The sequence below is a fragment of the Schistocerca piceifrons genome, chromosome 8 (assembly GCF_021461385.2).
Source record: "Schistocerca piceifrons isolate TAMUIC-IGC-003096 chromosome 8, iqSchPice1.1, whole genome shotgun sequence".
NCBI classification, from domain to species: Eukaryota; Metazoa; Arthropoda; class Insecta; order Orthoptera; family Acrididae; genus Schistocerca; species Schistocerca piceifrons.
Window position 1 is genome coordinate 434,253,495 of NC_060145.1, and position 25,329 is coordinate 434,278,823.

Genomic DNA, 25,329 nt, shown 5'->3' on the forward strand with positions numbered 1-25,329 from the left:
GGCGTAAGGGGTCATAAAGATTGGCCCTCCCTGTTTAATTTAGGAACTTTACACAGTTAGGGGTGACTGAGTTCCTGATTATCAAATATATAGCTTCAGGTATTATGTTTTTGCAGGTCTTGGTTAAGTTTTTAATTTCTTCACATAAGGCTTTTGGTGGGCTCTTTGGTGAGGATATGGTAAGAATACTGGTTGTGAGGAGTTGTTTCACTTGGTCAACATAATCGCTTTTGTCCATGAGAACCATGGTTAATAGGTAAACTGTTTTTGTTCTCCTGATTTTTGTTTATTTCTAACTAGTTTTTTTCTTATTGAGCCATCTTCAGGAAACAAATGACTAGTGTATGCAAGGGATGTTCTGAGGTGACCAAACATTATAAGCAAAGGTACACTCCACTTCAATCCACTTGCAGAGGAAAAGTGCTTTTTAACATTGTAAATTTCACTTTACATAATGGACAATATTAAATGGAATAAATAGTTAAACTACACAATATTGAGATAGTACAGATTATCAACCCTGGATGTACGATATTTCCAAACTGGGGCAAAAACCAGATAGTATATATATATATATATATATATATATATATATATATATATATATATAAAAAAAGAAAGATGATGAAAGTTTCATCATCTTTCTTTCTTTCTTTTTAGATATATTTTTCCCACGTGGAATATTTCCCTCTATTATATATATATTTTTGTGTGTGTCTCAACCTGCCAGCACTTTCATTTGGTAAGTCACATCATCTTTGTTTTTAGATATATTTTTCCTACGTGGAATGTTTCCCTTTATTATAACCATATCATTAATTTGAACTCAACAATTACGTTTGTTATTGTCGCTGTTGCATTTCGAAATCTTTCCTGTCGTCTTATTTTCTCTTTTGTTTGTGTGTCTGTCGACCTGCCAGCTTTTTCATTTGGTAAGTCACATCATCTTTGTTTTTTTATTTATTTATATATATATATATATATATATATATATATATATATATATATATATATATATATATATATATATATATATATATATATATATAAAAAAAAACAAAGATGAGGTGACTTACCGAACAAAAACGCTGGCAGGTCGATAGACACACAAACAAACACAAACATACACACAAAATTCAAGCTTTCGCAACAAATTGTTGCCTCATCAGGAAAGAGGGAAGGAGAGGGGAAGACGAAAGGAAGTGGGTTTTAAAGGAGAGGGTAAGGAGTCATTCCAATCCCGGGAGTGGAAAGACTTACCTTAGGGGGAAAAAAGGACAGGTATACACTCGCACACACGCACATATCCATCCACACATACAGACATGTGCGTGTGTGCGAGTGTATACCTGTCCTTTTTTCCCCCTAAGGTAAGTCTTTCCACTCCCGGGATTGGAATGACTCCTTACCCTCTCCTTTAAAACCCACTTCCTTTCGTCTTCCCCTCTCCTTCCCTCTTTCCTGATGAGGCAACAATTTGTTGCGAAAGCTTGAATTTTGTGTGTATGTTTGTGTTTGTTTGTGTGTCTATCGACCTGCCAGCGTTTTTGTTCGGTAAGTCACCTCATCTTTGTATTTATATATAATTTTTCCCACGTGGAATGTTTCCTTCCATTATATATATATATATATATATATATATATATATATATATATATATATATATATATATATATATATATATATATATATGTCTGCTTGTGTCTGTATGTGTGGATGGATATGTGCGTGTGTGCTAGTGTATACCTGTCCTTTTTTCCCCCTAAGGTAAGTCTTTCCGCTCCCGGGATTGGAATGACTCCTTACCCTCTCCCTTAAAACCCACTTCCTTTCGTCTTCCCCTCTCCTTCCCTCTTTCCTGATGAGGCAACAGTTTGTTGCGAAAGCTTGAATTTTGTGTGTATGTTTGTGTTTGTTTGTGTATCTATCGACCTGCCAGCGCTTTTGTTCGGTAAGTCATCTCATCTTTGTTTTTATATATAATTTTTCCCACGTGGAATGTTTCCTTCCATTATATATATATATATATATATACACACACCTAAAAACAAAGATGATGTGACTTACCAAATGAAAGTGCTGGCAGGTCGACAGACACACAAACATACACACAAAATTCAAGCTTTCGCAACAAACTGTTGTCTCATCAGGAAAGAGGGAAGGAGAGGGAAAAGACGAAAGGATGTGGGTTTTAAGGGAGAGGGTAAGGAGTCATTCCAATCCCGGGAGCAGAAAGACTTACCTTAGGGGGAAAAAAGGACGGGTATACACTCGCACACACACAGGATTGTACAGAAGACGATTCCCTGACAAGCCATCGCCTTCGCGCCGGATGTTTGGTTGTCTCACATCTCGTCTACATGAAACGGGATGCTTAAATCCAAGACCTCGACATCGTCCTAGAACACACACAGATGAACGTGCTGAAGTTGCTGTGCTTGCTACCATAGCTGTGAATCCTCAAATCAGCACACGTCAAATTGAACGTGAAGTTGGTGTCTCGAAATCAAGTGCACAGTGTATTCTTAAACATCATAAATTTCATTCTTACCATGTTCATTTACACCAGGATCTTCATGGAAATGACTTCCGCAATAGGGTAACATTTTGTCGGTGGGCTCAGCAAAAACTTCTGACTAATCCAAATTTTTTTGCAGATGTTCTCTTTACCGACGAGGTATCATTCTCCAACAAAGGAATTGTCAATATGAGGAATATGCATTATTGGTCAGCAGACAATCCAAAATGGAATACCATTATCGGACCTTTCTTTATAAATGGCAGACAATATTCCAGATTTATACGACACAATCTTCCTGTTCTCTTGGACACCGTACCTCTGAACCGGAGAATGGTCATGTGGTATCAGCATGACAGATGCCCTGCACATAACGCCTTATGAGCACGACGACTTCTGAACCGTAAGTTCCCTGGTAGGTGGATTGGACGAGGTGGCCCAGTTAGGTGGCCTGCCCGATCTCCGGACCTTACACCGCTGGATTATTTTCTTTGGGGAGCAGTGAAGGATGCTGTTTACCAACATGAACCAACAACTCCAGAGGACATGAAGCAACACATTATTGATGCTTGTACAGCTATCAAAGAGAAAACAGTAGCACAAAGTAGGGCATCCTTCATCTACAGAGTGACCCTAAGTATGCAAGCCAATGGGCATCACTTTGAGCATGAGAGGTGAATGCTATGTTTAGTATGTAGTGCTGGTATCACAGTGGAAGTTTCTACAAAGGGCCATTTTACCCAGTGATGTTAAGAAACATTTGTTTGCAACAATTTGTCATTTAACGCATTAGATAAACATAAAATTGATAATTATGTGATAATAAAACTAATTGGTTAAACATGTTTACATTCATCTTCTATATCCTACCTGAACTTCCCAAATCAAAACATTTCTATGTGGGAATGACCAGCAACAAACTGACCATTCACATGAATGGACACAGGCAGACAGTGTTTGTTGGTAGTGAGGATCACCCTGTGGCTAAACATGCCTTGGTGCACAGCCAGCACATCTTGGCACAGTGTTACACCGTCCGGGTTATCTGGATACTTTCCACTATCACCAACCTGTCAGAACTCCGGAGATGGGAACTTGCCCTTCAATATATCCTCTCTTCCCGTTACACACCAGGCCTCAACCTCTGCTAATTTCAAGTTATCGCCACTCATACCTAACCTGTCATTCAACAACATCTTTGCCTCTGTACTTCCAACTCGACTGACATCTCTGCCCAAACTCTTTGCCTTTACATACGTCTGCTTGTGTCTGTATATGTGCTGATGGATATATGTGTGTGTGTGTGTGTGTGTGTGTGTGTGTGTGTGTGTGTGTGTGTGTGTGTGTGTGTGTACCTGTCCTTTTTTCCCCCAAGGTAAGGCTTTCCGCTCCCGGGATTGGAATGACTCCTTTCCCTCTCCCTTAAAAACCACATCCTTTCGTCTTTCCCTCTCCTTCCCTCTTTTCTGATGAAGCAACTGTGGGTTGCGAAAGCTTGAATTTTGTGTGTGTGTTTGTGTGTCTATCAACATACCAACGCTTTCATTTGGTAAGTTACATCATCTTTCTTTTTAGAGTGCCACACATCACATTAAAAAAAACAATAATGATAATTGAAGCTGACAGTGGTTTGTTGCTTGCTGAAGTGAACTCAATGAATATAATCTGATGTTCTCACTTTTTATTTAACAAGTGCTGTGACATGGCAGTTTGAAATAATTAGGCCCAGGTGTTTTTAATTTGCTAAAATTTTGGGCATTATAGAGTGGACTATCTTTTAACTGAGAATAGTATTTAACAGTATCTACAACTGTTGGTAAAAGATAAGTAACAAGTATGGAGAAGTGTCATTAATTTCTGCGTCTCTCAATTTGTAAGCAATTTCTTATAGCTCACGAAAGTTCTCTTTCACCAGTTCTAAGTGTGTGCCTACAGTGTAACAAGCGACATACAATTTGTGTTGCAAAAACTTAAGGTCACTACGTTTTCAACAGGCAGACAAATGTAAGTTAGCAACACTGTAAACAGGACAACAACAACAAAAATTGGGACCAATGATTAAAAAAAACACCCTTAAGATTTAGAAATAAAGTTAATTATATTTGGGCATATAAGTGATACAAAAATGTCACTAAAATTGCTACAGTTGTGAAACCCCATATTTATTACTACTTGGGCACTAAAATTAGATTGAAATTAATTTTATTTGAAGAGTTATTTCATTCGACTGATATTTACTTTTTATGATGGCTACAAAAACAAATGACAGCTCATTTAGTGATAACTCTTCAATACTTAAGTGGCACTATTCAAAATCTGGTAGTTTCACAAAATGGAACTAAACAGTACTTTTGAATTTTTCGCAGTATACACATGCACAACTTTTAAATGTGGGGTTTCAGAAATGGTTTAATATGATTCACAACTGATCTATCTTAAAACAAAACAAAAAAACTGTATTCTAAAAATTCATGTACTTTTTACCAATATCCAAATGAACAAAAGCAGTATTGCACAGTTTCCACATGCAATAAAATCCTTATTTCAGCATTTTGGTAATAAATTTGGTTCTCTACACCACAGAATTCGTCAAAAGTATTTAACAAACATTATTGAGAGATCTAGACTATTTTTTTATAAATGCTCAAACACTGAAACCATGAGAAGTATAGTGTTGCCTTTTACTCAACAGCAGCTGATGTGTGAACAGTTTATCAAAAACAGATGCACATTTTACTACCTGAAAACACAAATGTGAGAAGAACAAAATGTACATTTGCAAATATAAATGCAGAAACTATACATACATGAGAAAATCTTTACACTTATGGTTCCAATTGCCACGCTACTGCATCTGTCTTCGATAATAATGCTTCATGGAGGCAATGCTGAATAAGCATGTCTTCATTCTTATTAAACAGAAAGTAGATGAAGTGGAGCATCTCAAGAACAATTTCTTCAAACCATTAAAAAATGTGCCTCCTCAAAATGAATGTTGTTCATTTACAACTAAAGCTGAATTATTACAATAAAAATCCATTATTTCTGTCTTACCACTCTTACTACTATTTCTCAGAGAACTTCTCATCTTAATTTTATACTAAGTGATGTGTCAGAATCCCTCTTTATCACTGTCCAACACAGACATTGCAATATGTACATATATCAAATTGCACTGTCCAAACATGACAAGCAATTAGAATGATTTACAGATTTAATATCTGAAACTGCAGAAACAATACTGTGTTGTATTCCTTATGTAGAAAATGCGAACTTATTTAAGTTTTCCAGTGCTGGAACACCCAGGTAGCAGAAAATGGAGGAACACCAGGGCTACATCTGTATGTCTAACATTCAACCCTTTCCTACAAGTCACAGATCAAAAGTCTGGCCACTTTTGGTTCACCAGTTTCTTCCACTCACACACACTCAGAATAAAGAATATGCTGTATCACCAGTAGATATGAAGATGTGAATGTTAATATGGCTCCTGTAAACTCCTCATTCTTCTGAAGGCGATACTGTACAGGAGATGGGAAAAATCGTTAACTTCTGGTTTTTCCTTAAACATTCAATTAAAAAAATCAACAAAGACATGAATTTTTTCCTCCTCGTAGGATAAGTTTCTTCTTTGCTGGGCCTGTGGGAGCATTTTCAGGGTGTACCCTGTTAATGCACTTCTGACGGCTCTGGCTTCTGTGAATGGTGGTTAGATGGGTCTGGTGTACTCAGAGGCAAGAGTGTGCTTGTGAAGCGATTTGTTACGTTATCATCGGTCCTCATTTTTTTTGATGGAATATACTGTGAGGAAGGCCAGGGACAGCACCTGCTCCTGCACCTGCCACGCCGCCACCAGCACCAGCTGCTACTGAGTGTGGCACCTGGTCGTGTGGTGTTGTTGAGTGTGCCTGCTGCACAGGCAGTGCTCCAGTGTAATAACCACCATTCATGCCATCTGCGTAACCTGCGGCAGTGGCAGCTGTCCCTCCCAGGAAGTATTCCTTATTCACACAATTGCGTAGGCAGTCAGGAATACGTCCAACGATAGCCCGCCTTATTTCACTGGCTGCCATCTCGCGCAGTTCTGTGCATGACACATCCGAGTAGAATGCTGCATGAGGTGTACACAGCAAGTTCGGTGTGTCTTTCAGTGGACCTTGGAATACATTATATGGTTCATTCTCATGAACATCAAAGGATCAAAAGTGCTGCAGCATGTATGCGACCTTGCTTTAGTGCTGTAGGCAAGGCATCATCATCGACGAGGCCACCACGTGCCGTGTTCACCAGGAAAGCCCCTGGCCTCATCTGTTTAATGGTGAACTCATTTATTAAATGATGGTTTTATATATATATATGTATATGTGTGTGTGTGTCACCTAACGTTACCGCTGGATATATTTCGTAAACCACATCAAATACTGACAAACCGATTCCACAGACCGAACGTGAGGAGAGGGGCTAGTGTAATTGTTTAATACAAACCATAAAAAAATGTACGGAAGTATGTTTTTTAACACAAACCTACGTTTTTTTAAATAGAACTACGTTAGTTTTGTTAGCACATCTGAACATATAAACAAATATGTAATCAGTGCTGTTTGTTGCATTGTAAAATGTTAATTACATCCGGAGATATTGTAACCTAAAGTTGACGCTTGAGTACCACTACTCCGCTGTTCGATCGTGTGTATTGGAGAGCACCAAATAACGTAGGGACCCAAAGGGAACGGTGATGGACCTTAGGTACAGAAGAGACTGGAACAGCACATTACGTCCACATGCTAACACCTTTTTACTGGTCTTTTTCACTGACGCACATGTACATTACCATGAGGGGTGAGGTACACGTACACACGTGGTTTCCGTTTTCAATTACGGAGTGGAATAGAGTGTGTCCCGACATGTCAGGCCAGTAGATGTTCAATGTGGTGGCCATCATGTAACGTGTGTATCGTGATGTGCCTACAACCCCAGAGGATATGAAACAACGTATTGTGGCAGCCTGCGGCGACATTACACCAGATGTACTGCGGCGTATACGACATTCATTACGCCAGAGATTGCAATTGTGTGCAGCAAATGATGGCCACCACATCGAACATCTATTGGCCTGACATGTCGGGACACACTCTGTTCCACTCCGTAATTGAAAACGGAAACCACGTGTGTACGTGTACCTCACCCCTCATGGTAATGTACGTGTGCGTCAGTGAAAAAGACCAGTAAAAAGGTGTTAGCATGTGGACGTAATGTGCTGTTCCAGTCTCATCTGTACCTAAGGTCCATCACCGTTCCCTTTGGATCCCTACGTAATTCGGTGCTCTCCGATACACACAGTCGAACAGTGGAGGAGTGGTACTCAAGCGTCAACTTTAGGTTACAATATCTCCGGATGTAATTAACATTTTACAATGCAACAAACGGCACTGATTACGTATTTGTTTATATGTTCAGATGTGCTAACAAAACTAACGGGGTTCCATTTAAAAAAATGTAGGTTTGTGTTAAAAAACATACTTCCGTGCATTTTTTTATGGTTTGTATTAACCAATTACACTAGATTTGTCAGTATTTGATGTGGTTTACGAAATATATCCAGCAGTAATGTTAGGTGAAAGTGTTAAGACATATGATTTGGTCTAAAGTGTGCCAAATCATAGTGCCACACCCTTCAAACAGTATTCTTCTATTGTTCTATTGCACGTCACTGTATTTCGATGTGTGCAATTCAAACATGTATATTTTGCAATGGAAGCCATCAAACTTATATTGTAGACAGTGAAAATTAAAATGTCCTGTAGCGTCTCTCCTGCTCTCAGTCGGCTGGTTTGACATCCAAACCCCCATCCCCCCCCCCCCCCCCCCCCTTTTAAAAAAAACTCACAATTAGTACTGGGTGTGATTATTTGCGAGAGGAAGAATAAGAAATCTTCAGAAAATTTGAATCTTTATTGCCTATTAGCTATTAACTTTCTCTTTTGTGTGACATAAAATTAAATATAGGACACATAAAGACACTAAAGACAAGAGTACACATTTCTTCAATCCTTAGCGTCCAGCATTTTTTTCTCTCTTCTCTTGCTACAGCTTTACATGGGGTTCCTTCCTTTCTGTGAAAGAATTTACTACATCATCAAAGTTCATCAAACTTTTGTTACATGAAAAATCAAAATGTCGTCTGATACTGAAAAAGCTGTTAATACGAATAGTAGCTGAGATTGGTGTAGTTTATTGATTTGATTATGTCTATTTTGTCACTGTGTGCTAGGTAAAATGAAAGAGGCCTTTCTTTTAACAAATGCTCATTTTTATCTACCTCATTTACATCAATAACACAACAGAATATAATTCACAAATACTAATAGCAAATGCCTATTAGGCCTACTACAAGCAAAAGGTTTTATGTTAGGAAATAGTTTCACATTTCATTCATATGCTTCAGTTTCTCAAGTATGAGATCAAAAAGTAGTAGTAGTAGTACTAAATTTTTGTATAAATTTGGAATCATCGTATTCTTCAATATAATTTGTGTGATGTTCCAGTTTCTTCTCCTTCCTCATTCTAACAAACAATCTTGTCATCACTGATTCTGTAACTATTTCTGCCATTGTCAAAATTTATTTTCCGGTTTACTTGACTAATTTTGCCAGAATCACTGCATTTGTTCACCAGTTAGTGGTGAAGCTCACATAAAACTAGATACAGAAAGGTAGTTGAAACCTGAAAGTGATAGCCATGAGATTTTTGGGGAAAATTTGAGTGTATATCGAAAGGATAGGCAAATGGGAAATGGACATGGTGTTTTTGTTGCAGTAGACAAGAAACTCAAATCCACCGAGGTAGAAATTGAAACTGCATGTGAGATTGTTTGGAGAAGACTCAGTACCAGGGATGGACATAAAATGATTATTAGATCCTTCTATACCCACCAGACTCATCTCCTGATGTAACTGAAAACTTTAGAGAAAATCTCAGTTCACTTGTACGTAAGTTCCCCAATTATACTGCAATCATTGGTGGAGACTTTAATCATCCAACAATTAGTTGGGAAAATATCAGTTTCATGTGAAACAAAAATAAATGCCTTCTCTGAAAACTACCTAGAAGAGATGGTTAGGAACACCATTCATGGTGAAAATGTATCAGATCTAATAGCAGCAAATAGATCTGATCTCTTTGAGGATGTCCACATCAAAACTGGTATCAGTGGTCATGATGCTGTTGTTGCAACAGTGATGACCAAAGTACAAAGGACAACTAACACAAGCAAAAAGATATGTATGTTCAGCAAACTAGATAAAAAATCAGTAGTGACATATCTCAGTGAGGAACTTGAAACTTTCAGCACAGGGCAGGAGCATGTACAGGAACTCTGGCTCAAGTTTAAAAGGATAATTGACCATGCACTGGATAGATACGTGCTCAGTAGAACAGTTCATAATGGGAGGGACCCTCCATGTTATACAGTCACAGGAAAAAATCTTTTAAAGAAGCAGAGGTTATCGCATAATAGGTGTAAAACAAAGCATAGGGCTATTAATGGAGAGATGCTGAATGAAATGTGTTCGGCTGTCGGGAGTGCAATGCATTATGGCTTCAATGACTATCACAGCAGAGTATTGTCAAGTGGTCTTTCACAAAGCCCAAAGAAATTTTGGTCATATATGAAGGCCGTTAGTGGCACCAAAGTTAGTGTACAGTCACAAGAGGTTGAGACAGGAACTGAAAATGAGGGTGTTAAAGCAGAAGCTGAAATGCTCAACTTCATTTTCAAATGTTTCTTTATAAAGGAAAATGCTGGAGAATTACCACAATTTAATCCTCATACCACTGAAAAGATGAATGAAATAAGCATAAGTATCAGTGCTGTTGAGAAACAGCTGATATTGTTGAAATTGAACAAATCTCCAGGCCCCGATGGAATCCCTGTCAGATACTATACTGAATTTGCGACTGAGTTAGCCCTCTTGTAACTATAATCTATCATAGATCCCTCTAACAAAAAACTGTGCCCAGTTCTTGGAAAAAGGCACAGGTCACACCTGTCTACAAGAAGGGTAGTAGAAGTGATCCACAAAACTACTATCCAGTATCCTTGACATTGATTTTTTGTAGATTGGTTGGCTGATTGATTTCGGGGTTGAGACTAAACAGCAAGGCCATTGGCCCCTTTGGGTTAGGGAAGGATGGGGAAGGAAGTCAGCCGTGCCCTATCAAAGGAACCATCCTGGCATTTGCCTAAACTGATTTAGGGAAATCACGGAAAACCTAAATCAGAATGGCCAGACGTGGGTTTGAGCCCTTGTCCTCCAAAATGTGAGTCCAGTGTGCTAACCACTGCGCCACCTCACTCAGTGATTTTTTGTAGAATCTTAGAACATTTTCTAAGCTGAAACATGGTGAGGTATCTTGAACAGAATGACCTTCTCATTGCCAATCAGCACGGATTTAGAAAACATCGATTATGTGAATCCCTCCTTGCACTGTTCTCACACAATATACTGAAAGCTTCACGTCAAGGCATTCAGGTAGATGCAGTATTTCTTGATTTCTGAAAAGCATTTGACCCAGTTCCACATCTATGCTTATTGTTAAAAGTACTATCATATGCAGTATCAAGTGAAAGTTGTGACTGAATTGAAGACATTTTGATAGGGAAGACATCATGTTATTTCAAATGGAGAGTCATCATCACATGTAGAAGTAACTTTGAGTGTGCCCCAGTGAAGTGTGTTGGGACCCTCGTCGTCCATATTGTGTATTAATGATCTTGCAGACAATATAAATAGTAATATCAGGATTTTTGCAGATGATGCAGGTATCTATGATGCAGGTACTGTTGAAAGAAGCTGTGTAAATATTCAAAAAACAAAGACGATGTGACTTACCAAACGAAAGCGCTGGCACGTCGATAGACACACAAACATACACACAAAATTCTAGCTTTCGCAACCAACAGTTGCTTCATCAGGAAAGAGGGAAGGAGAGGGAAAGACGAAAGGATTTGGGTTTTAAGGGAGAGGGTAAGGAGTCATTCCAATCCTGGGAGCGGAAAGACTTACCTTAGGGGGAAAAAGGACGGGTATACACTCGCACACACACACACATATCCATCCACACATATACAGACACAAGCAGACATAACAGTAAGATCTTGATAAGATTTAAACGTGGTACAGAGATTGGCAACTTGCTCTAAATGTTCAGAAATGCAAAATTTTGTACTTCACAAAATGACAAAAATGTAGTATCTTATGACAATAATATCAATGAGTCACTGTTGGAATCGGCAAATTCACACAAATGCCTGAGTGTTACACTTTGTAGGGATATGAAATGGAATGATCACATAGATTCATTCATGGGTAAAGCAGATGGTAGTCTTCGATTTATTGGTATTGGGAAAGTCTACAAAGGAGATTGCTTACAAATCACATGTGCAGCCAGTTCTATAATATTGTTCAAGTGTATGGGACCCATTCCAGATAGGACTAGCAGGGTATATTGAACGTATACAGAGGAGGGCAACACAAATGGTCACAGGTTTGTTTAATTCATGGGAGAATGTCACAGAGATACTGAAGGAACTGAACTGGAAGACTCTTGGCGATAGATGTAAACTACCACGACAACGAAGTTTCAAGAACTGCCTTTAAATGATTACACTAGGAATATACTGCATCCCCCTACATATCGCTCACATAGGGATTGTGAGGGATAAGATTAGAATAATTACTGCACACACATAGGCATTCAAACAATAATTCTTCGTGTGCTCCATATGTGAATGGAACAGGAAGAAACCCTAAAAAGTGGTGCAATGGAACGTACCCTCTGCCATGCAGCTCACAGTGCTTTGCAGAGTATAGATGTAGATATAACATGTACGCACATGTTTTCTGTGCCATTCCAAGATAGGACTTAAGGGACTGCTAACTGGGGACTGTACAACTGGCCCTTAGTATTATAGCATTCTGGCAAAAATTTTCTGTCAAAATTCCATTTTCTTGGATACACTTAGAAGATAATATGTACTCTTTCTCAACTGTTACTCCTGTTAGTCACTTATTTACATTCTGGTAGTTTGAATCTGTGGGCTTTGCTAATAATTGTAACAATGTTTATCGCTGGCACACCCAACCAACCACATAAACAAACAGTGATTAGCAGTCATCCATTCAGGTTTATTCGGCTCAGGTCATATAGCCATGTCCCCTTTTGTCAGCAGTAATTTTTTTATTTCTATATGTGACAGGGATTTCTCTGGTGGAGATATCCTGTACACTACACACGCATTCAAAAGTCAACTTATGACTCATTCAGAAATCAATATTAAATGTGTTTAAAAATGTTCAAAAACCAACAGGCTGTGGCTAAGCCATGTCTCCGCAATATCCTTTCTTTCAGGAGTGCTAGTTCTGCAAGGTTTGCAGGAGAGCTTCTGTAAAGTTTGGAAGGTAGGGGATGAGATACTGGCAGTAGTAAAGCTGTGAGACCGGGCATGAGTCGTGCTTCGGTAGCTCAGATGGTAGAGCACTTGCCCGCGAAAGGCAAAGGTCCCAAGTTCGAGTCTCGGTCGGGCACACAGTTTTAATCTGCCAGGAAGTTTCATACAAATAGCGAAGGAATTTGATCACACCATACACCGTAGTGAGAGCCTCTTTTTCTATTTGAGAATAATTGCACTGAGTTTTATGAGCAACTTTGATACAAAAGCAATGGATCTGGCTGTGCACCAATTCTGTGCAAAAGTACAGTGTCGATTCCACAGTGTCGAGTTGCAAAACTACTGGCTTGGCAGGGTCAAAATGCGCTAGACATCTGTCACCAAGCAAAGCATTTTTAAGTTCCTGAAATGCATCTCAACAGTTTTTATCCACACAAAAGGTACGTTTTTGTGATGCAAGTGGTGCAGCAGGGCCACAATGTATGAACCGAATGTATTACGTCATCTTGCCTAGTACTGACTGCAGTTCTGACACATTGCAAGGAACAGGCAATTCACAGATTGCAAGCAAATGCATGCCCTGACTGTTTATCACACAACCTAAGTACTGTAGTTTGGTTTGAAAAAAAGTCACAGTTTTCAAGACGACACTTGAGTCCTGCTTCTGAAAACACTTGATGAAGAGTACGCAAATTGGCAATGTGTTCTTCTGGTGTACAACGTGAGACAATATCATCAAGATAGTTTGAACAAAATGACACTTTTGCAGTCAGCTGTTCCAAGTAACATTGAAAAATGGAGGGTGCGGGAACATTGCTGATGGGCAAACGCAAATACTTGAACAGTCCTAAGTGAGTGTTTACAACAAACACTTTCTGTGATTCTTCTTCCAGTGGAATTTGCAAGTAGGTACCATGCAAATCTGTCTTAGAAAAGTAGCGCCCTGCACCGTGAGTTCCTCTGGGCGAAGTAATGGATAAGTGTCAACTAGCATCTGCAGCCTGACTGTAGACTTGAAGTAAATACAAATGCAAATGTGACCAAAAGGCTTAGGCAATAAAACGAGAGGACTTGCCTATTGACCAGCTTGAATTGAAGCAATTACACCACTATCTTGAAGTTCTTTCAATTCACTGGCTACTTTGTCTCTTAAAGCAATTGGAATGGGGCGGGCCTGGAAAAACTTAGGCTGTGCATTACCTTTCATTGTAGTATGTGCTACAAAGTTATTAGCTTTTCCCATTACTTATGAAAATAGCTACATTGTCTTTTGGTTCAAAAGCAGACACTGAAAGTACATTGTAGTGGATGCTAAGTCCAGACAAATCAAAGGTATCTAAATCAAATTTGTCCTCACTGTCTCTTGATTTCAACACAATAAAATTCACTGTCATAGTGTGAGATTTGTGAGTAGTAGGCAAACAACACCATCCAAGCTGGAATTTATGGTCTGTTGTAAGCAGTGAGTTGCTTGCCAGATTTAGAAAGGCATTGTGATCCTACCTGTTTGTGTGTAGCATGATTAAGGAAAGTTACTGAGGCACCTGTGTCTAACTGTAAGTTCTCACAATGGCCAGCAATTCGTAATGAGACAAATACTTCATTAGGACACCATTGCACAGCACTAGGGTGAGAAGGAGGGTGTAATGGGACACACTCCTCCATTACCTTTCTTAACAGAAGAAGTTGATACCAGGAATATTTTCAAATCTTGTATAGGTGAACATTATTTCAGCTGTTTAACTACATGAATTTCATATGATTTTGTGTACAATGTATTATATTTCAGGCTAAAAATGTATAAAAAGAAATTAATTTATTACAATCGATTTGTATTTACACTGTATGTATGGTCAAAATTACTCTTCTTTTAGAAACATTTAAAGTTAAGAAATATCTGGCATACTTAAGATTTCTATTATTAATTCAAAATCTGACAATATTTAGTAAATTTATTTCTGAATTTATTTACAAAATAATGATATAACTTGGTGAAGATTCTTCTTTTGTCAAGAAAGTTTGTAAACTCTTTGGAATATTGTTAGTACCACAGAAAGTAATGGTGGTGGGCATGCCATCGATGGAATTGGATGTGTTTATATGTTTGCCAATAACAATGTAAATTTCTATTTTAGAGTGGAGATTGTAAAGACGTGTGACATAGAAAAATGGGATAAAAAAAAAAGAAAGTCATAGAAACAGAAATTACGCAGCAGACTTACTTAATTGTTATCAAGTCATCTGGAATACACAAAAATTTCAGCCTCAAGAATCTACCCATAGATATGATGAACTGCAGCCAACAAAGAGAAAATGAGGATAAGTAAAAAAGTTTATTTGTAAATCTTACTCCTCTTCAAGCTTTTGAAATGAAACGATTAATTAGAAGAGTGAAAATACACTGGTGATATGTGGGAGGGTAAGACTACAAGGCACAACCTTAATTTTACTTTTGCCAGAACCTGTTATAGGTTTTGAAAACACAGCATTCACTGCATGTTCATGAGCCTGTTTCTTCTGGGGCAAAATTGGTATTTTTGTGCCATTGCAAACTAACTGCTTGGACTTACCCCTTTTTCTTACAATTGTAACACGTGTTATGTGATGTCTGCATGGCTGTCCATGCAGCTGTGTACATGCTCGTTGTTGTGGTTGCATGGGCAGCCACAAACAAGGGGTGACTCGAGCCGGCAAATTGGGCCCTGGTCAAACTTATCAGCCACTATGGCATCCAAATCATATTTCTCTAAGATCTGCAGTACTTGGCAAAGTGATGGATCAGGATTTTTTAAGATCTGTTCCTGTATTCTATATCTGGGACATTGAATGTTATTGCATCACGGATCATTAAATCACTGTAAAAGTTTCCACAACTAAACTTAAATGTACACTTCCTAGTCATGCCCGTTAATTCCGTGTATGACTCACGGTACAACTGTTTCAGCTTTTTCTGCAAGCAAAAGAACTGATATCTAGCTGCAGCTACTCGGAATAGCTGGTCATAGTAATTAGTTAATGCAGTGTTTACTTGGTCATAGACAAGTTCGTCAGGAGACACGGTTGTTTTGTGTTAAGCTGAACACTGGGGATCCCACAATCAAAAGGAAATATTGTAACTTTACAGTACCTTGAACATGATGAACATGACAATGTTCTTGGAACTGAGTCAAGTATTCAATCCATTCCTCTTCTGTTTCCTTAAATTGCCCTAATGACGGTATGATGGTCAGTGGCACTTGTTGGGTGGGCTGGTTGGTCGGTTGTGGTTGTGCAGCCGATGCAGCTTTTGCAGCCAGATGTTGTTGTGCTGTTGTCAGTAGGGTATCAGTTTCTTGGTTCTGAAACTGAAAAGCTTGTGTTAGATCCGTCACATTGGCTGCCTGTGGCTTAGGCAGGGGGGCAGAGTGTGGAGGAGGTGGGGAATTCATGCTTCACACACATACATTATATGAAAAAACAAGCTGAGACAGCATTTTTTGGCTTTTGGTGAGACAGGCTCAAATTTGTGCAAAGCCTTATTCCTGTCATGGATTTCACATAAGGTATATCAATTACTGTGTCAGCTTACCCATTTACAAGAACCAATGGCTCTTGATTTTGATCACGTGTGCTGTTTATTGTCCAACTATCATCGCAAATGAATGCATGTCATAGTGGCATGAGTTGAATTCTACTGATACCACAAGAAACCAAACCAGACATATAGGGCCTGGGCAGCCAAACTTCACAACCTTTGCTGTAAGTGTCAATTCATTATTGATGGCTATCATGGTTGTTTTGCAGACTGTATGGTGTGCAATGCAATTATCTGTTTAGCTCCGGACAAGACAGTGTCCCAGAAGGCTTTACTCTGTAAAAACCCTCCCATTGGCAGCCTTTTGCAAATAGAATAATATTCTGAAGTTTCTCGGGCAGGGGGTGACCAAAATTAAGTGTGACAGTTGTTTCACAAGATGTACCCACTAGGACAAGAGGTAGTGGCAATGGCAGTGGTAAATGTGCGGCCCAGCACCAAGGAGACCAAGGCTGGCCCAAGCAGCTGTGACCAACACAACAACAGTCCAGCATTTTCTGTTTCCATCTTGTCCTTTCTCTTTGTCCAGCACAAATGTTTGGCATTCCCTAGTGCTGGGCTACTTGTAACACTTGCCAGAAGAAAGACCACATTGCCTCCATGTGTCATTTGCAAAAGATTGCTCAGGATATGGACATGGACATAAACTGTGTGACTCCCATGCTTGTGACTTCTACCAAGCTGTTTATCAGGTTAATTGTTTCTGCCAAGTGTTCCAGCTACAGGTCAACACAGGTGCTGCAGTGACATAATTGAATTCTCAGACCTATCTTATTTTAGGTTCACCACCATTGACACCAATCATGTGGAAGCTGATCATTTATAACAATTAGAACATTGCACTTTTGGGACAGTTTACAGCATCTTCCTCTTACAAGTCAGTGGATTGTCTCATTACATATTTCTTGATTGCTGATGCCAATGTTAACAACTTGTTCAGGATGGACACATTTCAGGCATTTGAATTTTCTGTCACTGACACAGTTCACATTCTGTCCAATCAGGTACCATATTCTTAATTGGAAACACTGTGTGGGGAGTTTTTGGACTTGTTTTTGGAAGGTATAGAGTGTGATACGAACTTTTCTGTTCATATTTCTTTGAAATCTATGGGTTAGCTTCATTTTTGTCATGTGCATCCTAGTCATGTCATTCTGAAAGATCAAGTGAAAGCAGAATTGGACAGACTTCAATCTCTAGTGGTGGTGCAACCTGTTATGGCTAGTGAATGGTAGCCTCTGCTGATTGTAGTTCTGAAGCTGTTGTGGAAACTTCACATCTATAGCATTTATTTATTTACAAAATTTTGAGCTTTCGCAACCCCCGGTTGCTTCGTCAGGAAAGAGGGAAGGAGAGGGAAAGATGAAAAGATGTGGGTTTTAAGGGAGAGAGTAAGGAGTCATTCCAATCCCGGGAGCGGAAAGACTTACCTTAGGGGGAAAAAACATCTTTGCACACTCGCACACACACACATATCCATCCACACATATACAGACACAAGCAGACATATTTAAAGGCAAAGAGTTTGGGCAGAGATGTCAGTCGAGGCGGAAGTGCAGAGTCAAAGATGTTGTTGAATGACAGGTGAGGTATGAGTGGCGGCAACTTGAAATTAGCGGAGATTGAGGCCTGGTGGATAACGGGAAGAGAGGATATATTGAAGGGCAAGTTCCCATCTCCGGAGTTCGGATAGGTTGGTGTTAGTGGGAAGTATCCAGATAACCTGGATGGTGTAACACTGTGCCAAGATGTGCTGGCCGTGCACCATGGCATGTTTAGCCACAGAGTGATCCTCATTACCAACAAACACTATCTGCCTGTGTCCATTCGTGCGAATGGACAGTTTGTTGCTGGTCATTCCCACATAGAAAGCGTCACAGTTTAGGCAGGTCAGTTGGTAAATCACGTGGGTGCTTTCACACGTGGCTCTGCCTTTGATCGTGTACACCTTCCGGGTTACAAGACTGGAGTAGATGGTGGTGAGAGGGTGCATGGGACAGGTTTTACACCAGGGGCGGTTACAAGGGTAGGAGCCAGAGGGTAGGGAAGGTGGTTTGGGGATTTCATAGGGATGAACCAAGAGGTTACGAAGGTTAGGTGGACGGCGGAAAGACACTCTTGGTGGAGTGGGGAGGATTTCATGAAGAATGGATCTCATTTCGGGGCAGGATTTGAGGAAGTCATATCCCTGCTGGAGAGCCACATTCAGAGTCTGATCCAATCCCGGGAAGTATCCTGTCACAAGTGGGGCACTTTTGGGGTTCTTCTGTGAGAGGTTCTGGGTTTGAGGGGATGAGGAAGTGGCTCTGGTTATTTGCTTCTGTACCAGGTCGGGAGGGTAGTTGCGGGATGCGAAAGCTGTTTTCGGGTTGTTGGTGTAATGGTTCAGGGATTCAGGACTGGAGCAGATTCGTTTGCCACGAAGGCCTAGGCTGTAGGGAAGGGACCGTTTTATATGGAATGGGTGGCAGCTGTCATAATGGAGGTATTGTTGCTTGTTGGTGGGTTTGATGTGGACGGATGTGCGAAGCTGGCCGTTGGACGGATGGAGGTCAACGTCAAGGAAAGTGGCATGGGATTTGGAGTAGGACCAGGTGAATCTGATGGAACCAAAGGAGTTGAGGTTGGAGAGGAAATTCTGGAGTTCTTCTTCACTGTGAGTCCAGATTGAAGATGTCATCAATAAATCTGTACCAAACTTTGGGTTGGCAGGCTTGGGTAACCAAGAAGGCTTCCTCTAAGCGACCCAGAAATAGGTTGGCAAACAAGGAGGCCATCCTGGTACCCATGGCTGTTCCCTTTAATTGTTGGTATGTCTGGCCTTCAAAAGTGAAGAAGTTGTGAGTCAGGATGAAGCTGGCTAAGGTGACGAGGAAAGAGGTTTTAGGTAGGGTGGCAGGTGATTGGCGTGAAAGGAAGTGCTCCATTCCAGTGAGGCCCTGGACGTGCGGGATATTTGTGTATAGGGAAGTGGCATCAATGGTTACAAGGATGGTTTCCGGGGGTAACAGACTGGGTAAGGGTTCCAGGCATTCGAGAAAGTGGTTGGTGTCTTTGATGAAGGATGGGAGACTGGATGTAATGGGTTGAAGGTGTTGATCTACGTAGGCAGAGATATGTTCTGTGGGGGCTTGGTAACCAGCTACAATGCGGCGGCCAGGATGATTGGGTTTGTGAATTTTAGGAAGAAGGTAGAAGGTAGGGGTGCAGGGTGTCTGTGGGGTCAGGAGGTTGATGGAGTCAGGTAAAAGGTTTTGTAGGGGTCCTAAGGTTCTGAGGATTCCTTGAAGCTCCGCCTGGACATCAGGAATGGAATTACCTTGGCAAACTTTGTATGTGGTGTTGTCTGAAAGCTGACGCAGTCCCTCAGCCACATACTCCCGACGATCAAGTACCACGGTCGTGGAACCCTTGTCAGCCAGAAGAATGATGATGGATCGGTCAGCTTTCAGATCACGGATAGCCTGGGCTTCGGCTGTGGTGATGTTGGGAGTAGGATTAAGGTTTTTCAAGAAAGATTGAGAGGCAAGGCTGGAAGTGAGAAATTCCTGCAAGGTTTGGGGAGGGTGATTTTGAGGAAGAGGAGGTGGGTCCCACTGTGATGGAGGACGGAACTGTTCCAGGCAGAGTTCAATTTGGATAGTGTCTTGGGGAGTTGGATCATTAGGAGTGGGATCAGGATTATTTTTCCTCATGGCAAAGTGATATTTCCAGCAGAGACTACGAGTGTAGGACAGTAAATCTTTGACAAGGGCAGTTTGGTTGAGTCTGGGAGTGGGGCTGAAGGTGAGGCCTTTGGATAGGACAGAGCTTTCGGATTGGGAGAGAGTTTTGGAGGAAAGGTTAACTACTGAATTGGGGTGTTGTTGTTGGCTAGAATTTTGAGGTGTTTGGGGGAGTGGAGCTGGAAGTGGGAGATTGAGTAGATGGGAGAGACTGGGTCTGTGTGCAATGAGAGGAGGTTGAGGTTTGTTGGAAAGGTTGTGGAGGGTGAGTGAGTTGCCTTTCCGGAGGTGGGAAACCAGAAGATTGGATAGTTTTTTGAGGTGGAGGGTGGCGTGCTGTTCTAATTTGCGGTTGGCCTGTAGGAGGATGCTATGAACAGCCGGTGTGGATGTGGGAGAGGAAAGACTGAGGACTTTGATTAGGGATAGGAGTTGACGGGTGTGTTCATTGGCTGAGTCAATGTATAGGTGAAGGATTAGGCAGGTGAGGGCTATGGATTGTGCAGTTTGGAACTGGTATAGGGACTGATGGAAAGAAGGATTACAGCCAGAGATGGGAGAGGCCTTTGGGGGTAATGCCAAATGTCAGACAAGCCTGAGTAAATAAAATATGGGAGCATAATCTGGCTAGGGTGAAGGCACGTTTGCGGAGGGAATGTAAATAAAATGTAATGGGGTCGTTGTAGGGATGGTGTGAGGTTGACATGGTATTAGAAGGTGGAAAGGATAACATGAGACTAAAGCGAAAATAATAAAATAAAAGTATATAGGGAGAGATAAAGGAGTGAAAAACGTTGAAAAAGTGTTGGTTTGAGATGAGCTATGTTGATCCTGTGCTGAACTTAGGTTGGGGAACAACGATGAGTACAAAGGTTAGGTAGTTGTGTTGCCTCCAAAACACGTTAAAGGTTGGGGAAATTCAGGAAAATTTCGAAAAAACTGCGTGTAAATGTATTCAAAGGACTGGTTATGTGCTGGCAGATTATGAAAATGAGGCTAACAATTGTCTGACGAAGAAATAATAACGTTTAAACCTGTGGGAAGCTGCTAAAAAGTGATCGGTTATATGGGAAAAAACGGGAATGGAAATAAAACGAAAGTTGTTGGAAATAGGCGCTCAGTTCGGAGCCGCGCGACTGCTACGGTCGCAGGTTTGAATCCTGCCTCGGGCATGGATGTGTGTGATGTCCTTAGGTTGGTTAGGATTAAGTAGTTCTAAGTTCTAGGAGACTGATGACCATAGACGTTAAGTCCCATAGTGGTCAGAGCCATTTGGTTCCATCAGATTCACCTGGCCCTACTCCAAATCCCATGCCACTTTCCTTGACATTGACCTCCATCTGTCCAATGGCCAGCTTCACACATCCGTCCACATCAAACCCACCAACAAGCAACAGTACCATATAAAACGGTCCCTTCCCTGCAGCCTAGGCCTTCGTGGCAAATGAGTCTGCTCCAGTCCTGAATCCCTGAACCATTACACCAACAACCTGAAAACAGCTTTCGCATTCCGCAACTACCCTCCCGACCTGATACAGAAGCAAATAACCAGAGCCGCTTCCTCATCTCCTCAGACTCAGACCCATAACCTCTCACAGAAGAACCCCAAAAGTGCCCCACTTGTGAAAGGATACTTCCCGGGACTGGATCAGACTCTGAATGTGGCTCTCCAGCAGGGATACGACTTCCTCAAATCCTGCCCCGAAATGAGATCCATCCTTCGTGAAATCCTCCCCACTCGACCAAGAGTGTCTTTCCGCCGTCCACCTAACCTTCGTAACCTCTTGGTTCATCCCTATGAAATCCCCAAACCACCTTCCCTACCCTCTGGCTCCTACCCTTGTAACCGCTGCCAGTGTAAAACCTGTCCCATGCACCCTCCCACCACCACCTACTCCAGTCCTGTAACCCGGAAGGTGTACATGATCAAAGGCAGAGCCATGTGTGAAAGCACCCACGTGATTTACCAACTGACCTGCCTACACTGTGATGCTTTCTATGTGGGAATGACCAGCAACAAACTGCCCATTCGCATGAATGGACACAGGCAGACAGTGTTTGTTGGTAATGAGGATCACCCTGTGGCTAAACATGCCTTGGTGCACGGCCAGCACATCTTGGCACAGTGTTACACCATCCGGGTTATCTGGATACTTCCCACTAACACCAACCTATCCGAACTCCAGAGATGGGAACTTGCACTTCAATATATCCTCTCTTCCCGTTATCCACCAGCCCTCAATCTCCGCTAATTTCAAGTTGCTGCCACTCATACCTCACCTGTCATTTAACAACATCTTTGCCTCTGCACTTCCGCCTCGGCTGACATCTCTGCCCAAACTCTTTGCCTTTAAATATGTCTGCTTGTGTCTGTATATGTGTGGATGGATATGTGTGTGTGTGCGAGTGTATACCTGTCCTTTTTTCCCCCTAAGGTAAGTCTTTCCGCTCCCGGGATTGGAATGACTCCTTATCCTCTCCCTTAAAACCCACATCCTTTCGTCTTTCCCTCTCCTTCCCTCTTTCCTGACAAAGCAACCGGGGGTTGCAAAAGCTCGAAATTTTGTGTGTGTGATTGTTTATTGTGCCTATCTACCAGCGCTTTCCCATTTGGTAAGTCATGGAATCTTTGTTTTTAATATATTTTTCCCATGTGGAATGTTTCTTTCTATTTTATTTATAGCATTTATTTATTTAGCGTATGGCCTTACACCTCTATAGTAACTTCAGTATTACTGTCAACGCGTAGTCGATCTTACATATGTATTCTCTCCCATGCGAGGAGGGACTGTTGGTGAAATACTGTGTGTCCAGTACCTTTAGAAAATTGATTTGTCTGAAGCATATCTGCATGTTCCTGTGGATGAAGAGTCTCAGGGAGTTCTGGTTTTGAATACTCCTTTTGGTCTCTGTCAATATTTTTGCCTTCCTTTTGATGTGGCTACTGCCTCTACTATTTTACCATGATTTTTACAGCACCTGACCATGCCCATCCTGGGTTGCATTAACTATTGGGATGATATTGTTGTCATGAGCTCCTCCACAGCTGATTGCCTGAAAAATTTGTGCACTTTGTTGTTTGTCTTACAGTCCTTAGGAACCTCACAAAATGTCAATTTTTTCAACCTTATATTGTTAATTTGGGGTTCAAGGTGTCACGTAATGCGTTTCACCCTCTGCCAGAATACATGTCTGTTGTTATGTCTACACCTAACCCTTCGGCCATGAAAGAGCTTTGAGGCCTTCCTAGGGAAGATAGCCTACTACCATAAATTCCTGCGGGGGAGGGGGTTGGGCAGCCAATTTGACCCACTCATTGTTATGCAAGAATGTACCATTTTGCTGGAATCCAGATTGTGAACGTACTTTTCAAATATTGAAAACCAAATTACTCTTGGTCCCTTGTTTAGCTATGTTCTCTCCCGACTAGCATATATTTTTGGCAACAGTACAGCCTCAGCATGGTCCTCCTAGTGCACCAATATGCTAATGGCTATGAACGACCAGTTACTTTTGCCCCTAAATCTCTCATTCTGGCCCACTAATGTTACTCTCAAGGGAACTGATGACCATAGATGTTAAGTCCCATAGTGCTCAGAGCCATTTGTTACTCTCAGATGGAAAAAGAGGCTCTTGGCATACTCCCACTTCCTTTCCTGACAAGGCAGCACACTATTTACAATGCTGGGTGCTCTTCTTGTTTCACTACAATTATGAAATACATTTTCGACCTATGCCTAAACATGCCACTGCAGATGCCTTGTCTTTCCTTCCTGTGGGTCCTGATCCTAACTTTGATCATCAAGAATAGCTTTGCTTCCATCTTGATACTGGAATGCTGACCTCAGTCCCCAATTATGAGCTCATGCATAGCAGCTGCCATTGTCACCAAACCTGTTGTTCACCAGGTGCTTTGATTTGTGCTAAAGGGCTGAGAAGATAAACTGTTGGGTTGGGCTTCAGACTCCCCGGTGCAACTATTTTTTCTTATGGTATCGACTCTCTGTTTTTGATGGTGTTTTGCTGTTTTCTACAGAAGACCTCTCTCCCAGAGTAGTCATTCCCACAGTGTTACTGTATGATCTTCTATGCTTTTGCCACCAGGGCCATTGGGGAGTTTTGCACACAAACTGTTACCTAAGAGACACATTTTTATCCAGGGGTTTACAGTGAAATTTTCTGTTTTGTCACAGCTTGTGAGTAGTATTCCTGACAACAGGCAGCTGTCAGGATGGTTCTGTCCCTCTGGCCTACTCCATCACAGCAATGGGAACGCATTCATGTAGGCTTGAATTCGTATTGGTCTAGATTGTGGATACATTTTCTCATTTCCTTACATTATCTGATGTCTACTGATGTTAGGGAAGGTTACAATTCATACACTTTTGAGTGTTTTTTCTGTTGAGGGGTTACCTTGTCCCTTAGTTTTCAATAATGCGCCCCAGTTCGTTTCTCACACCTTTCAATTGTTTTGTTCCTGTCACAGCATTTGTCATGTTACAGATCCACCATTCCACCCTTAATCAAATGGTGAGGTGGAATGACTAGTGCATAAATTCAAGTCCCAAATTAAAATTTTGTTGTGGATTCTTTGCCAGATAATGCCCTTCTCCATTTTCTGAGCACATATTGCTTCATGCCTATGGGGGAGCAGAGCCTGGCTGAGATGCTTCACAGCAGGTAACCATAGACACTCCTCCACCATCTGCAGCATGCACAGTGCCTGCTGCAGTTAAGTTCATCCAGTCACTTCATGCTAGGATTGCTGGAGTGGGCACAAGGGTTTGGTCACCAGCACAAGTAGATAAAAGCCACTGCTGTCTGCCACCAGGGTCTCTATCTTTGTGCCGTGCATACAGTCTACAGGCTGTTGACATGCCACATTGATCAGTTGTGCTCCTGCTTGTTGCTGGAAGCTGTTTGTTCATGGGTGCAGCGCCCATCGCTGCAGTCCACCCTACTACCCTCCATCTCGAGCTCATCATTGCCCACTGTAGAGGTGCCTCCATCCCATTGGCTCTCTCCTCCATGTGCAGCACCCTGGAGCTACAATTTCCTGGCA

At 41.3% G+C, this 25,329-nt stretch overlaps 1 protein-coding gene across 1 annotated transcript in view; it reads right to left on the reverse strand.

Moving 5' to 3' along the window:
• Window positions 1-8,449: 8,449 nt before the first annotated feature.
• The window catches only part of LOC124712425 (dynein regulatory complex subunit 2-like), a 100,765-nt gene continuing 83,885 nt past the window's right edge, over window positions 8,450-25,329 (reverse strand). Inside the window, exons 5-6 of the mRNA XM_047242718.1 lie at window positions 16,096-16,312; window positions 8,450-8,631 (exon numbers count right to left, since the gene is read on the reverse strand). Of these exons, the coding sequence (XP_047098674.1) occupies window positions 8,603-8,631; window positions 16,096-16,312 (246 nt within the window). The 3' untranslated portion in view covers window positions 8,450-8,602. The remainder of the gene's footprint in view (window positions 8,632-16,095; window positions 16,313-25,329) is intronic.